This window comes from Diadema antillarum, unplaced genomic scaffold, assembly GCF_040938485.1.
Source record: "Diadema antillarum isolate AM-2024a unplaced genomic scaffold, OU_Dant_1.0 seq00000096_RagTag, whole genome shotgun sequence".
NCBI classification, from domain to species: Eukaryota; Metazoa; Echinodermata; class Echinoidea; order Diadematoida; family Diadematidae; genus Diadema; species Diadema antillarum.
The window spans coordinates 747529-765009 of NW_027271185.1; the positions used below are offsets into that span (position 1 = coordinate 747529).

A 17481-nucleotide genomic window follows, 5' to 3' on the forward strand; every position below is an offset into this window, starting at 1 on the left:
GAAATTAAAAACTAGCAAAGAGAAAGAAATGTTTGATATAATATACAGAGAAAATCAGAATACACTTAAAATTATTCTCAAGTAGGTAAAATTTCGTTTGAACTATAGAGATTATGTGTTGGAGGAACTGCAAAAAAAAATCAAATGCTTTACTAGCGGAGATAGGTCCTAGGGAAAAAAATATAAGTAGGCACACCATAGACAAATGAGAGGAAAAGAAAGGAGAAATAGAGTAAAGAAAAAAAATTCAACTCAAGACAGCTTCCACCTCTCCTTGGGTACATTTTCTCCCATGATTAATGAAAATTTTTCGTTGTTCGCATTTCCGTCGCGTGTTCTTCGTGTACGTAACATGCTGTACTTTAGCAATGATGCACACGACATTCGCACATACGTCGTGGAAACTTCGCACAAATTTCGCAAGAATAGTTTTCGGCTTCATTGTCAGAAAACATTCGGAGAAAAACTTTTCCGAATGTTGGATTTTGTCATTCGCGTCCTTCGCAAATCGTTCGCGTGCTCCGTGAAATCCCACCCTAAATAAATACAAACTCTAGAATAATACTATTTGAAGGACATCATATTCCTCTCTTCAAAATGGTTATGATAACAAAGAAATTCAAGGAAGATTGAAGTATTATGTGAGACATGATTACAGGGGTATTATCGCGTCGTATAAATCACAAATGGTGGTGTGACCCATGTCAATGTTTGCACGAGCAAATGCAGCTTTAAATTTCCAGAGAATATTTCCCCTTTCTTCTGATTGCATCCAACGTATCAAAAATGTGTCCATTTGAGGAGACTCTATTCCTTCACAAGGGGACCAGGACTTGGAGTCGAGTTTCTCTCTGCAGCGCTGCGAGTCTCTTTGGACTCACTTCCTGGAGGCGACGGAGTTGAGCTGGTCTCGGATCTTACCCAGGCCGTCCAGCATGGTGTCTAGGGTCTCCTTACTCAGCTCCACGTTCAAAGTGGACAGCCCTGGCATGAGACGCGACTGGGAGGCTGGCTCTTCAATCTAGCAGAAATATCAGGGACAACACGAAGATAACTACATGTATGGCAATGCAACAAGGCCTCATATATTTATCCCGGGTAGCCTCTTCGATCTACAAGCTAATCAAAAACAGCATGAAGATAACAATCATATGATAATATTGTACTGTATACGCCGAATATCTAGTGAGGTTTTTATTTTTTGCGAATTTCGCAAGTCAGATGATATTTGTGAAATTAAAGACATGCGAATATATGGACTCTGATCTCGATGTGAAAGTGACGTACGCTAATATACACTTCTCCATTCAGTACAGGACTCCACTATCACGAATGTAACCACATGTGAAATCTTCGAAAATTTCCAATTCGGGAAAATTTAGACTCACGAAATATATGGCGTATACAGTAAATGGAATAAGGTCCTATCTATTTATGCACAGTAGCCTCTTAAATCTATAAGCAAATCAGCAATATCACGAACATAACAATGATGATAATGAAAATGTGACAAGGTCTCAATTATCTATCCAAGGTAGCCTCTTTTATCTAGAAGCAAATGTGACCCGCTACAACAAAAGTATCCAAAATTTGTGGGAGGACAATTTTTTGAAAATTGCATGATGTTATTCCCTTACTCTCTCGCTTTAATTTCATATAATTATAACATGACTTATAAAAGTACTCGGTTGCAGAGATATCAATGATGTTGTTAGCCCATGTCTAGCAGTTTAGGAAATCAGCGTTTCGAGAAAACCGCCTTCAAATTTTCCATTCCGATGCTTTAGGATCCTTTAGGATCCTTTTGTTGTGGCAGGTCATAAATTAACAACAGCATGAAGATAACAATCATAATGACAATGTATAGAGTTATTAATCTATCTACCTATATCATTGATTGCTCGGCAAGTTAAGCTGAGTGCCTTGGCACATAAGAGGATAAAGATACACTGCTACATCACAAAATCTGAAATTGACAAGTTATGTCTCATCTCCTCAGAGAGGAAGGACTCTACTGATTTGACCCTTGACCTGGATTGAAAGAAATTGATGGATAGGTGTTTGAACAGAGACACAGAGTAGAGTGCACTCCCATTATAACAAACAAGGTTTTTACAAAATTCTCTTAACAATGAAGTAAAAAGTTAGGTCCCAAAAAATACTGTCTGCATATCTTTACATACTTTAATGTTCAGATATAATGGAATTTTTATAAATTGAAAGAAAAATGCCGGTCCCGAGGATTTCGTTATAGGGCAAATGGGATTGCACTGTACCCATTTGACCCGTGATATGGTCTGAAAGGATTCTATGAATAGGTGTGTGAAGAGAGATACATATTGTATAAATACTAACCTTGAGTTGTAAGATGCAGGTAGGAACGGACATCCGGGCCAGTGTGTCTGAGGAGGTCCGGATATCAACTCTCCAGTCAAACTCAGCCAGCTTGGGAAGGCTCACTGGCACAGGAGACGGAAACAAAGAAAGAAGGAGGAATACAGTACAGGGTAAAGGATGAGAAGAGGTCAGGAGGGGTCGTACAAAAAGGCTACACAGGCTGACTTTAAATGGATGGTGCAGTATTGGTGGAGATGGGAATTGGGCTTTTAACTTTTTGCGAGATACCAAGAACACACTTATGAAATAGTACAGAGCATACCATTTTAAGAGGAATTCAAAGTTTATTTGATAAAAATCGGGTTTGGAATGACTGAAACATCCAAAAACAAAGTAAAACAAAGCAGTCGTAATAAAAGGTGGGTCCCACACTTCACTTTAGTATTAGAATACAGTAGCTCTGTTTTGCATGTCTCAGCCATTTCAAAACCAATTTTCACCAAATAAAGGTTGAATTCCTCATGCTCTTTCATATTTCATAAGAGGTTTCTCATTATTCCACCAAAAAATGTTAGAAACCTGAAATTAGGTCTCAACCAAAAATTATACAATCCCTTTAAAATGAATGAGCATCCACTGTCCAAGCTATTCCCTGGGGAAAACTTTGCAGAAGTAGAAATCACTTTCAAGTTATTGTGACACTCCTACATTTCACTACATATCTGATATTGGAGTGAGATCAGATGGAGCTGTTTAAGCACAATATATCTGTCATGAATTAGAAAATCATAAGACATTGCCAATTTGAGAAGAAAAAAGAAACTAATATTTTAAAATAAGTTGCCAGTTTAGGAATCACATAACATTTTAGCAATTATGGGGTATTTTAAATTCTCCAACCAAACAAAGTTGATTACAGATGAACAAAAAAATAAGTCTTGAATGAAAGAGAATATTTTGTTCTACCTTTTCAGTTCAAATGCTCACTTTACTAATTCAAGGTTGAAACTTATTGCAACACTGCACACTGGCACTAGTCCGATGGTCCAGGACCAGTAAAAGTCACCATTGGACCAGTAACTTTTTCAGGAAAGGACCAGTAAAGAAGTGGAAAAACTGGTTACTTACTGGTCCGACAGACAGGTCAGACCAGTAGAAAAAATGGGTTAGTGTGCAGCCTTGCTCATTGTAAGAATTTGATTACTCTACTATTTACAAACTTAATATATTGCATGTGCCACATATTTCGTGGGTATCAATATTCTGAGAAATGGGAGATGTAACACAATTTCCTGAGTGGTTGAATTCACACATCAGAAACCAAAGTGATGAAACGAGAAATGAGCATTAGCCTTTTTCAGCCAAAAAGTTTGTGATTTTCCACCTTGGAGACAATACAACAAATAAGTAAGAGTGCATAGTGCTACATAAGCACCTGCCCGGTTGTCCGGGGTAAGTGAAAATCAAAGTTGGGCATGTGCTTTGGAACACTGAGAAAAATGCTTGCACGAATCGAGCAAGTATAAAGTTTTGAAGCCACCTTTCTTCAACTTTCCTCCCCTAGAAACCTCCAAAGTCAACCATACAGAAACTCACAGATAATGACTGTTTACTTACAAATGAAGTGATGCAACACACTTTCAAATTCCATTTCAGCAACTATTCAACACTTACATAAAGAAGCCCAAATTGAATGCAACACCAACAATCGATCGAACCAAGTTTCTTACTCCAATGTGTTTGAGCGTGTGAAGCAACATGTGCTGTTTATTCAAATAACTGTTTTGTATCAAGCTCTTGACTTGAACGTGATTTTATGTATCATCACCTCCACCAAGGAAGGAGGTTAATGCTTTTGTTGGCATTGGTTTGTCTGGTGCAAAAAGAACTCAAAAAGTTGTGAACAGATTTGGATGAAACTTGCAGGAAAAGTTGATAATGACACAAGGAACAGATGATTAAACTTTGGTAGTGAGCCAGGAATGTCTATGAATTCTGAAGGATTTTTTTTTTTTTTTTTTTTTTTGGGGGGGGGGGGGGGGGAATATTTTGGCAAATGGGATTAATCAACTTGGCAGTTCATGCTACATGTATTTGAGGCATGCATATACGTACCAAAGTGTGTGCTCTGTTTGAGAAGCCATGCAGTTAGCAGGAAGTTGATGAGGTAAACATTCTTAGCTTTTTTTTTTTTAAAGCTATCATTGTGAAATTGGGTGATTTTTAGCATGTAAATGTCTGGGTGGAAATGACCTCCTTGACAGAGGTCTGCACTCTTGGAGTACTTTTCTAGTTTTCTTATATTTTTAGACTTTCTTTTCAGGCAGGTAAAATTCATGTTTGGGCCAGTGTTCTGCAACAATTTGAAAATCTGCTTGCCTGACCAGGCAAGTGATAAAAAAAGTTATGTAGCACCCTGTAATGGAGGACAAAATTAACTAGTTGTTATTTTCACACATTTCAGTGACTTGCAAATTTTGGAAAATGAATAAAGTGCATATAATGTACATAGTGTACAGTAGACACGTATGCATACATACATACATTCATGTCTAGAATGTTTCCCAGGGAATGGAGTATGCATGTTCAGTTTGTAATGCCATCCAGTAAACCCAAGAAATGATATATTGCCAAGCACTCTTAGCAACATGATATGGCAGAAAAGTGATACGATACATAAACAGTGCTTTTTATGCTTTCGAAGAAACAGAGAGAGAGAGAGAGAGAGAGAGAGAGAGAGAGGGAGATCAAGGTAAGCCACTAAATGACAATTCATCACGATTAACTGAAGACAATTGATGATAAAACAACCCTCACTTTCCACACAGGGACATTAATCAATAGGCAAAACGGCAAGATTAATATCATATGTATACAAGGAATGGTATGTTTAGACACCTGCATATTGCATACCTGTATTTTCTATAGATGATTTTCTCCACTTGTCTCTGGAAAAAAAGAGGGGGGGGGGGGGGGGAAGAGTAGGAGAAAAACAACAACAACAAAAATGTCAATAATTACAAAACAGCATGTGACATAACTATCATACCTATCATACCTATCATAACTATCATAAGTTTTTAACAGCTATGCTTGTTTGTCTTGATTCCAACATTGATATATATGCTTGGAAAATACTCAAGCAGCAGGGAACAGACAAAAAACTACAAAAGCGAGAGGAGACATTTGAATTATGAGCCAGCCTCATCGAGAACAAGTGCAAAAAGTGCAAGTGGCATGTACTGTGAACTTTGTAACCTTGTCTCAGCACATTCTTCCCTGTCTATGCACCATCTGTGTAAAATTTAACTGTAAATTTGTAGCATTGCAATCATCCTTTTTTCCTTCAAGCTGTAAATTCATAATGTGTGTAAAACTTGCTCTTTCTTTCGTGACTTTTATTTGTAATGTGAAGACACTTTCTTATTTCTTCCTCCCATAAATGTGTACTGTGTTGAGAAAATGTTGTGTGTAATCATACCATCCCCTCTAGTAAGAGGCAGAACAATCTATCCCTCAGAGAGGCCGAACAAGGGAGGTCCCGTGTATGAGAGAGTCACAACTCATGCATGTAAAAGATCCTACTTCATGCATTCATCACAAAGAGCAGGGTGCATAAACTTGGGGTAGTGGTCTCACCTCACACTCAACTGGACCTCATGGAAGTCGAGCTAGTGCAGCTAAATATGAGGTATTCAGCCATCTTCTCAGATGGAAAAAAATGAAACACACAAACAAACTCTCCCACCTTCTTTTTGCCAACAATGTACACATGTGTACATAATGCTGACCTGAGACATGCAGTATAGTCTTAACTGAGAAATTTCATGAAGGTATCTTTACTTTGAAAATAGCAAATGCCAATAACCAAATACATGTAGCTGCATGTCATGGATTGTGATGTACCAGGGACGTTTTACTCCTTTAAGTGTTCCCTGTTGACTTTTGCTCAAAAATGTACACCCATATTTGCATAAGAAATGTGTGAAATGATGCTGTAATGACATGAGCTCAGTTGGGTAATGACAAAAAAAAAATGTGAAATACATGTATAAGCCAAAAGGGTTTGCTGGAAGTACAAAAGTCTGAGGGCACACCTGATAGTGGTTGCTACATGTATATATGTGACAGTGCACCTCAAAACGAACATAAAGTCGCACACACTAATTTTGCGTGAGGACTGAAAAAAGTGAAATGAGTCAATCTAGCCGAACTTGACTTTTTCATATTTTCTGAAAGAACGGGTCTTCTTTCACATTATGCTAAAATTTGGTATCATAAAACGGGCAGAAAAGTGTGTTTTTCTAGCAGTTTATCTCGAACATTTTTGGTAGAATAGTGTGATTAGGTGTGTCTTTAGAATCCCTTTTTCATTTCTGAAAAACCTTGTCCACACTCTTCACTTTCAACTCTAATAACTTTTGAAAGGATAGTGCTACTGCTTTGAAAGTTGGCATTAATTATGGACAGAATGTGTTCATGAGGCATGCTTAATTTCAATTTAATTTGATAATCCCTTTATTGTTGTTACTCTGGTCGTTTACTTCCTGTTTTTTGTCCCATTCATCGCACAGCCAGCACGGTTTGGTAAAGATTAAGCGCTTGAATAGACACTGTACTTCAGAGCCTCTTTTCTCAGTTCACACTTTTCCTGAGTTAGTGCTTTCTTTCCAATATTTAGATAGGTTAGGAGAGTCCATTTGATTTGAGTCATACCTTATTTTAAAGCTTAAAGTCTGCTCTTTCAGAATATGGTCTTAACTAAAAATTCAAATATGGTGACTTTTTGTTTGTTTTGAGGTGCAGGGTCACATATATATTTTTTTCAATGATTACCAATACTTGACAAGTCAGGCCACAATAGTATCCACCAATCTTCCCCTCTAGAATGAATCACATGTAGCTTGTTTGAAAATTATGATAGCTAGGGCACTATCGATCATCACATAACATTTTAACTACACATACCCAAACTGAATGGGGTGGGCATTTCAGGAGTGAAAGTCATTATACACATGACCAAAATTTTTTACACTTTTGATTTCAAAATACTTCAGAAATGATAACAACTTATTATCCTGGCGAATCGTATCAGCCAGACAAGCTTCTTGGCAGATCCCTTCAATGTAAATTTTATTGCAACCACAGTAAAAATGGTGGAAGATGAATTTCGAGCCCTTCTGAAAACTATAGCTCCAATACTCACAGCTTGTCACCAAGTATTCTGGATAGAAGCTCCTTCAGGTTCTTGTGGAAATCAGCTGGAAACCAAACAAACCATAAAAAACAAAACAGTACATAAAGGTTTCATAGGTGTGGTTATTTGGAGGGATTCGCTGAAAGCTCACATTACCCTGCATATTTAATCATTAACCATGATAGCAGAGTGGGTGAGAGTTAGTGCAGACATGCCAAACTCATAACACGTCACTGATTTGTATGCTACAGAGGTAATGACATTCTCACATGCATTTTGTTTATCATTCAACAACCCAAAACCTGTCACCTCTAAAGACTATCATTGTTTACAGCTCAGTAAATAAAAGTTTTTCTTTATTACTATGCATACTTCAAACAGGGCATTTTAGTTGAAGTTTTGAATGGAGGTCAGTGAGACAATCATGAAGTAATTACAACCACTGAGGGAAGTGAGCCAAAACCAGTCATGTCAGTATCTGGGCATTTCAAGAACTGTTAAACCCAATGAAGACTAGTCCTGAGTATACTTGGGCAGGTGTCTATGAGAAATGTGCATAATAGCAAAGTCACCTCATCATAATCTGCTGTGTTTGAAAAAAAAAAAGAAGGGGGGGGGGGGGTATGTTTATACATTTCTGGTTCCACTTCCGGGTTTCTTCAGCAGACAAGCAAAACAAGAAAGAAAGAAAGAAAGAAAAAAAAGGCCTCTTCTTACCCATGCACGTGCGAGAGAGCGAAGTGACTGAGCCCATAGGCTCTATGAGCGAAGGGGGGGGGGGGGGGGTCTGGGAGGGGGTGTCCCACCTCCTAGAACATAGAGATTTAAATTGTATGTGCATACTTGATTATAGGGGGGTTTGAAGGGGGTGCATTTGCACCCCCATGACGCCCATAATCAATGGGCTACGAGTAAAATTTTGATAAATTTTCACAGAATAAAGGAGAAGCCAGTGCAACTCAACTCACAAGATAATTAATGCATCAACCAATGATGCAACTGAGGAATTCGACTTTCGGATTCTGCATTTGCGACTGTCTGCTAGGTTGACAATTGCTACTGGGGCTGACCCTTAGCTGCCTCTAGGGCTCTGCTCAACTTTAATAGCATCATCAGTAAAGACCTACTTAAAATCATGGTACAATGTGCATGTCCCCAAACTTTTACATGCAGCCAATAATATACAAAATAAAGGGACAAAGATTTTTTTCCTTGTAAATTTGGATAGCAATCAGAAGCGGATTCTGAAAGCATTTGTATCTGAACAGGGGAACCAATGGCATGCCATGATTTCAAGTTGATCTTTTATACAATCGACTTCAATTCTTTGTGATACATTTCCCCTAAAATCATCAGGTTACAAGAGGATATATGGGGTTACAGTCTCCCTAGAATGCAGACACACCAAGTGAGCTGTTCCATTCCAGCCCACTCTGCAACACATCAAAATTGATACTGACCTGGGAAAAGTGCATGGACGGAGGCAGCATCAGAACAGCCAACAAAGAGGGCGTGCTTCACAAGGCTCCTAAGAGAAGACAGTAGCTGGGCAGAAAATGACAGGTAATCTAATCAACACAACTGCAAAGCCATACACGCACAACTTAAAATTTGAACCTCATGACAAACTCTATGTTAAGGGAAAGTGGGTTAATTTTGACATGACACGGATGACTTTCATCTGAAATTTAACTTCAAATTGGGATGATGGGATTTAAACAAACTATTGTGACAAATCAATTTGAAGATCAAATAATAATACTCAGCACAGGTGACATGAATGGAACTGCATGTCGGGATGAAAGATCAGTTTTTGATAATAAAAAAATATTTTTTTTTTTTCCCTTCACTGAAAAGCAAAGAACGAGTCTTTTCAGTATCTATTTGAATGCATTTATATACATAATTTTTTTATTAATTTCCCAACTATTTTCTCTAGGTATATGGATAAATAGACCACGGCATTTAATGCTCAGCACTCCTCCCCCCTAAAAAGGTGTACGAGGCAATGGTAAGGCAGTGAATGTTGGTGGTTGGTGGAATCTAGTGGATGAGCACCAAAGATTGAAAGTCTAGTCGTTAACCCGTTGAGGACGAGTCCCGAGTATACTTGGGCAGGTGTCTATGGAAATGCGTGTTGGAGCAAGATCAGCCCGTCCTCAATGGGTTAATTTCCCTCAGCCATGAAGAAGATGTACATGTAGTATACACATAGCAAATGGTTACTAGAGTGAAGGTGCAATATTTCGCTCGAGGCAATTTTAAGATGAAGCGATCTACCTTTTGGTATTCAACAAGAGAAGCCGAGTTGATATTATAATATCATAACAATTGTATTACTAATGAAGTTATTAATGATATAGAGTGCTCCCATTACAATGGACATGGTAATTTAAAGAAAAAAATCATAACAACCGCATAAAAATTCAGGCCCCTACTAAATTACTGACATTGAATTCTATTTCAAAAGTTCCCTTCTGTGATAACAAAATTTTGATATAATATACCAAAAGGAAAACTGCCAGTCGCGAGGACTTTGGTTTTATTGGAGTCGCCTGTAAAAATATAAAACTCTGGTTGGAGATGTGGTACTATCATCATCACTAAGTAATCATCATCACCATCATCATCATCATCACTATTATCATCATCACGGTACAAGAGTTCATTCTGAAAAATACCTTTTCCGCATCATTGGTACCCACTGCCAGACTATCAGCCATCTTCCCCAACACTTCCAGGGGGATGTTGCCGGCGTTGAGGTATAGGAAAGCGTGATCACATGCCCGCTGGACGAACTCCCTGCCTGTTGCCTGGGGGAACAGAGTGAGAGTGTACCATACCCTCTGTCAATGTGAACACATCACCTTGACACTGCTCATCAGCACTTAGTGGTACATAAAGTGTATCAGTATCAATTGTTTGGCAGTAAATGTTACAGTGGTGGCAAAATTGCTGGATGAAATTAAACACTATAGATGTTTTGTTTGCAAGAAGCCACTCCCTCTAAGATGAGCATTAAATGACAAATATGACACAAGAGTGTTTCCAGTTGAGACAAACATCACACAAGGGTAATGCCATAAATAAGGTACCCAACTTGTGACATGCTTATTTTGACAAAATTTCAAAATAAACAAAGTAGCTTTTTGTTGAACATATAAAGATTTAAAAAAAGAGGTCATATACATGTTTCTTCAAAAGAGAATGAAAACAAACATTTTATGAAGCAAGTGAGCACACAGAATAGCAGTGCATGGGGAACTAGAAATGTCGCTAAGGCGACTGGTATGCCTCCGCCATAATGCATGATTCTCCTAATAGGTCTATAGTACATGTGGTCAATGCGTGATTACATTTTCACAAAATTGGCAAAATATTGAAATGACAAGTTTGTCACAAATGTGTTGAATGTTCACCTTCCTTGACCTAGGTTTAATTCCAAGGATGAATAGGAGAGCATGTATTTGGGGATTTAAGGACTTTAACTTGATTTTGACGATTCATAAGTTTATGCATGAGTAATTTTCAAGGTATGGAGAAAAAGTGCAATTTCTGTATTGAAAAGTACATTGTTACCATTTTCATCTGGCCTTTGACCCAAAAATTCATAGGATAATCACCGTCAGGCAGAACATGCATAAGTATTTAAGTAGAAAGTTTCAAGATGACTTGAGCCACTTCCGAGATATGGAGGAAAAAGTTAGTTCAGCACTTTCCCTTGACCTTTGACCTTTGACCTTTGAGGCAAAAAAAAAGAAAGTTTCCAGAGAATCTCTATTAGGTTATACATGCATACACCAAGTGTTAAAAAAAAAGTCCTGCTGGCATTGCATAAATATGAGGGAAATAGTAAAATCTTGAAGTGTTGCCCTTGACCTTTGACCCCTGACCTTTGACCTATGAACCCTGAATTCTCTAGATAATCACTGCCAGTCAGTACATATGTTCCATGAAGATACCTTGAACAACTTCCAAGGTACACGGAGAAAAAAGAAGTTTCAATATTCTTACTTGACCTTTTGACCTTTGAACTTTGACCTCATGACCCAAAACTTTCACCAGAGAATCTTAATTGGGTAATACATCCATACACTAAGTTTCAAGAAAATATCTTCAGGCATTGCATAGATATGGCGGAAATAGTGAAATTTTACATATTTGACCGTGACCTTCTGACCTTTGACCTTAAAGGACAAGTTCACCTTCATAGACATGTGGGTTGAGTGAATGCAGCAATAATAGTAGAACACATCAGTGAGAGTTTGAGGAAAATCCGACAATCCGTTCAATAGTTATGAATTTTTAAAGTTTCTGCTCAGTCATGGCTGGATGAGAAGACTACTATAGCTTGTGATGTCACATGAGTACAACGGTATAAAGAAAGTATAAAGAAAATTCACCTTATTTTCACTTTTCTTGCATAACAAAAGAACACTCGACTTCTCTCTTTCAGAAGGCAAGGGGAATAATATCATCCTTATATACATCAGTCACAAGTCCAAGAAATTTGCACTTTATTCAAAAAGTAAAATTTTGTGAAATTCTTTTTATTTTCATTATATCGTTGTACACATGTGACATCACACACTGTAGTAGTCTTCTCATCCAGCAGTAATTGCGCAGATACTTAAAAAATTCATAACTTTTGAACGGATTGTCGGATTTTCCTCAAACTTTCACTGATGTGTTCTTCTAATATTGTTCCATTCACTCAATCCACATGTACATGAAGGTGAACTTGTCCTTTAAGCATGTGCTCCCAAAAGTTGATAGGCACAACTTCACCCCTTAAGACCAGGCGTCCACTAGGGCGCGGACAAGACCCGGACAAGACCCGGAATGCAAATTTGGTATTCCGCACTCCTTCGGCAACCTGTCCGCACGTTCCTGAACGTGTCCGCTCACTGTCCTAAACATGTCCGGGCGTTTCCGCACCTTCGGGAGAGAGAAAAATTTCCGCGTCCAAATTTTGATCGAGACCAAAATTTGGACGCGGAAATGAACTTCCTGACACCTTCGGCGACTTGTCCTGACGATGTCCTGAGGATGTCCCGCTTGTCCGGAACCCTTCCGCTCCTTCCGCACACGCTCCGGAAAGAATCCCACGGTGTGGGGAAGCTTCGCGAATGAAAGCGGAAGACACCAGGAATGTTTTAGGACAGCGCGGAGCCGATGCGGATCAATATATGCAAGTGTCCGGAACTGATGCGGAAATTTTGTGATCCAGACACGAAAGTGTCGACACTTTCCGCGAGCGTCATGCAAATGAAACGCAAAAAGAGCAAGAAGGGAGGCGAGGCCCCCATGCAAATATCCCCATCACAGGCACACCTTTCGTCTATAGATGAAGAACAGGTAACTCTAAGGAGTTCCCGGTCCCAGAAGGCAAAGAAGAAGGTAGTAGAGACTGTGCCAATAGCAACCTGAAAGAAGTGAAATCAGCCCTCCTAACCTCCTAGTAAGTTTCTGTTGATTTGATCTTTTCAGAAATTATTTTTCATCTGAGTGACTTTCACGGTTCCCATTTCTTACTATGGTACATTTTCCTTTATGTTGTTTTCTTATTTTATTTGCAAACAAACTAGGCTGTCCCATGTGACAGCTAGCCCAGCTGAAAAATCACAAAAGTAGGTGGAAATACACTCAGAAAAAAAAGCATAGAATTTTTGGCTAAATGTTAATGTATCATATAAACATGAGCAAGTTGTTAGTCATACGTAAACGCTCTCTAATGATACAATACACTAGAAGAAAAGACAAATTCATCACAATGAAAAGCATGAATTCAATTGAAAAAATATACCTGTGGTATCATTACAATGTAATATCTTGAAGCTCAAAATAACAACGACAGCTAAAGATAATGGAGGAAAATGAATTTTCTGTCAAATCAAAATTCAAGTGAAATGAGAGAAAAAGCAATGAATTATGAACTCGAAAAATTGTTTAATTTCTTTCTTTCTTCCTTTCTTTTGCTGAGTGTATATATTCATGTACACTCTAAGCATCACAAATCATTTCAAAAATATTCTTTACCTGAATGATTTTTGTAGTTGTTATTACCTAATGATTTTATGTTCTCTTTTTGTTTTAGTTGCAAATAAACTCGATTGTCCAATTTGACAGCGCAGCTGAACCCCCCCCCCCCCCAAAAAAAAAAAAGTTAGTTAAAGTTAGTCAAAAATATTTCCCCATTTTTACACTTCATTGACAATAGGCTCGTAAGCTCTCAGCAAGAAAAAAAAAGAAAAAACCTTCTCGGACTTGAATCATTGCAAAATGTTCAAAAGTGATCAAAATAAGAGAGAGTTAGAGATGCACAAGAGTAAAAATGAGAGAAAGAAAAACAAATTTTATGATTAGGGTCAGTTTGGCATGCTCTGCAGAAGTATCAGACAAAACATGTATCTACTTCACGGTGGATAAAGCACAGGATGTATATATATATATATATATATATATATATATATATATTATAGATATATTTATGTGTATATAATATATATATGTATATATACATATATATATGAAGAGTTTGTTTGCAAAAACCGATCAGTCCATTTTTGAAGATTTTGAAGTACGGTCTGTGTAACACCTTTCAAATGATATATTGGTCACTACATATAAAGGTATATTTTTGAAGTTATGGTCAAATGAAGCAAAAATTTTCTTATTATTCTCTTTATTTTTCTTGACCTTTAATCGCAAATATCTCCATTTGACAAATATGGACTTACCGGTTTTTGCAAACAAACTCTTCATATATACATATATATGGTTCAACAAGTTTGCGAATATCAATTATGTGACTGTAGGGAGAGAAAAGATTGTTCTCCCAGATGAGATAAACAAAAAAAATATGAGTCGTCAATCGACATGCAGACAATCCTATTCTTCGACTTTTGCTGGTCACATTTGTAAAATAATATCGACCAATCATATAAATAATATCAGCAGCTACTGCGGAAGCACAACAAGGAGCATCAATGACGGCTAGCAGTCAAATGAGGAAAAATCAAAGTCAGCGCCAAATGTATACCTTTCCGTTTTCCTGGTATTGTCCGCAGTTTGTCCGCATGCCTAACTTATGTTGTCCGGAAGGTATCCTGATTGTCCGCGTTCATTCCTGGTGTAATCCTAGATGTGTCCGCGCTGCCCGGCTACGATTAGCATATTCCGAGGTATTTCGCGCTCTTCCGGAGTGATTCCTAGGAATGTCCGCAGTCAGTCCGCGGACAGTCCGCGGACAGTCCTAGGAATGTCCTAGGACAAGCCGATTCACAAAGTTATTCCGCGTCTGTCGCGGACAGGATGCCGAAATAACAAAATTTGCTTCCGCAACCCTTCCGGGGCTTGTCCGCGCCCAAGTGGACGTCCGCCCTAATACACATACATGCCAAGTTTCATTAGGATACCTCAAAAGGTTTTTTAGTTACGCTGTCCACAAAATTCATTACGGACGGACGGAAGGACAGACGGAAGGACGGACGGACAACCCGAAAACATAATGCCTCCGGCACCACTTCGCTGCGGAGGCATAAAAATATTGTTCCTCATGTATAAGTGGGACACAATGGTGTCTCGTTACACAAGGACCCTTCCATTCTGACATTTCAATACCTGTTTTACCCTAGTTGTTACTTTTATGTTTGTTTCAATACTATCGCTAGTGGTCATTTTGAAATAAAAAATCAACTAAGGTCTAATGTTATGCTATACAAATTACAAAGAATCACACAGACTCGTTTTAGGGTCAGGAAAAAAAAAAGATTCACCAAGGTTCCTCATGTAAGGGAGACACCACACATTCACTATGCCTTTTTTTTTATAAAAAATTAAACACTATTCACTTACATTAATATTAATAACAATGCTCAAAATCTTCAAAGACAAAACTGTGAACATTTAGTATGAGACAATGTCAATATGTGACTCGCACCCTCAGATATAATAGGTCTAGGCCTAGACCGTCTATGTATATCTATATATAATATGTATACATATTAATATATATTTATATATAGATTTCTACAACTGCACATTCACATAAGCACAGCACCCACACCATGAATCACGGAGTGTTAAAGTGAAAAGTAAGTTTCGGTAAGTGCTTGAGAACCCGTCTAGCACCCATTTCATTTTTTCTTGCAATATATCGAAAGAGTCCACTAAGAAACTTACCTGGCTGACGCGGTTTGCCGGAATGATGAGTCGGTTTGGAGTATTTTGAGAAAAATAATAATAGTAGGAAAACCGACTTTTATTCCAGAAGGCTCCAGACTAACTCGGTCTCGGGAAAAATTTGACCCTACTTCAGACAATTCACACGCAGTTCATGATCGCCACATTTTACTGGCCACTGCATAATAGTAATACCAAATGAGGCCTAACTGAATGGACAGGAAAGTGCGTGCTAACGTAATCCTGTACAGACAAAACAAAAATGGAAATGACAGCGCGCACTCCTCAGTTGCTGGGACGCGCGGTCTTTGGAGTTTTTGTTGTTGTTTATCAAGCGCCTTTGATTGTTTTAGAGGTGCTTGATAGGCGCACACTAATTTTGCATGCGAGCAAAAGAGGTTTTTGATGCGCGCGTTGTAACAACTCGGACCATTACTGCAAGTAGTCAGAACACGAAGCGCTAGTTTATACAGGCCGCTCCCATAGGACAACACTGTACAATCAGAGGGACAACCATTACAACTCATCCCGCCGTCAAAGCGAAGCCGAGTTATCCCTGAGTCCGAGTTTAGCCTGATCAATCCCCGTTCGGGTAAGTACTGAGACTGAACCTTTTTGGTTAATAATTAATATTTCGCATTTTCGTTGTTACCATCGAATATCTTGTCATAACATCGTTATCCTGCACATTTCCTAAGCATACGTTCACAATTGGGAGCGAAATTTGACAACTTTTGCAGGCGTACCAGAACTTTGTTTGGACTTTAAGGAATTAGGCCTACCAGAGGAAGGAGGAAGAGCCAAGAGGATCCGGAGAAGATTAGGCCAGGGTCTATTTCTCATTAGGATCTGTCTATCTCTCAAAAGAAAGAAAAAACAGCAAGCAGTAATACAGACCTACATTTCATGTGTAGAACTAGACTACTTATAGACGATCTAGAATGGTCAAGAGTCTAGGAGTAGAGACAAGGTTAAATTTACAGTCTATTTTCCTTTAACGTTACACTAGCAACACATAATTGAACGTGTGGGACTGTACAGAGACTCTGTGGCAAAACTACTTGTACAGCACGAAACGAAAGCCCTGGGCCTGGACCTTTGAAGTTACCTTCAGAAGGAGATTCAAGTGATCAAATTCAATGTCTGGTAGAGCCATGATTTGACGACAGTATCTTTGCAAACTGATCACGAAGTTTTATAATGGATGTAGATTTCTACATGTTTTCCTTCGCAAGTCCGATGCAGTGGCTGCATACATATAAACGCGTACGATCGAGCACATCGCTAGCCGCCGTGTGTGTGCAACGTGTACCGTGTGTGTACGTACGTACGTGTGATTGTGATGGGGGGGGGGGGGGGGGGGGAATTGTTGAACTTGAACCCACATAGAAACGCCCACAGTGGACAGTAAAGGAGGTTCTAGAGATTGGGCAGAATGCATAAAACAAGCAATCGCTAAGCTTGTAAGCAGTATTGCTTCAAGCAAAAGCACAAGCTCGTCAAGCAAAAGTTGTAGCTCAAGCAATTGCTTAAATCCATGCATGACCTTTTGCTTGTGCTTATACCATTTGCTTGTCCCGCACAAGCAATTGCTTGCGTTTTCAACGAGAGGGACGTCACGAACACAAGAACAAAGGCGAGTGTGACAGCATGAATTGTATTTGAAAGGGCATGTGTGCGCGGAAACGAATTTCTTGTAGATTTATACCACTCCTGCACAAGTGTGGTCTTTCTTTTATGAATATGAAAATGATACTTAAAAG

General features: G+C 38.6%; 1 protein-coding gene across 1 annotated transcript; it reads right to left on the minus strand.

Moving 5' to 3' along the window:
* Window positions 1-654: 654 nt before the first annotated feature.
* On the minus strand, window positions 655-16964 carry LOC139726679 (COMM domain-containing protein 9-like). The gene is made up of 7 exons (XM_071637666.1): window positions 16827-16964; window positions 10216-10347; window positions 8995-9079; window positions 7544-7598; window positions 5251-5285; window positions 2356-2459; window positions 655-1021 (listed from the first exon to the last, which is right to left on the minus strand). Exons 1-7 carry the CDS (start codon window positions 16872-16874, stop codon window positions 878-880), a joined length of 603 nt encoding a protein of 200 aa, XP_071493767.1. The 5' UTR covers window positions 16875-16964; the 3' UTR covers window positions 655-877.
* Between the last annotated feature and the right edge of the window lie 517 nt (window positions 16965-17481).

Bases quoted from the DNA above. Each gene is read 5' to 3' on its own strand.
- LOC139726679 (XM_071637666.1), bottom strand. From the start codon at position 16,874: ATGGCTCTACCAGACATTGAATTTGATCACTTGAATCTCCTTCTGAAG. The intron at 2,460-5,250 runs GTATGCAATATG...CTCCTGTGCCAG, and splicing joins ATCATCTATAGAAAATACAG to TGAGCCTTCCCAAGCTGGCT. The intron at 1,022-2,355 runs GTTAGTATTTAT...TATTTCTGCTAG, and splicing joins CCTGCATCTTACAACTCAAG to ATTGAAGAGCCAGCCTCCCA.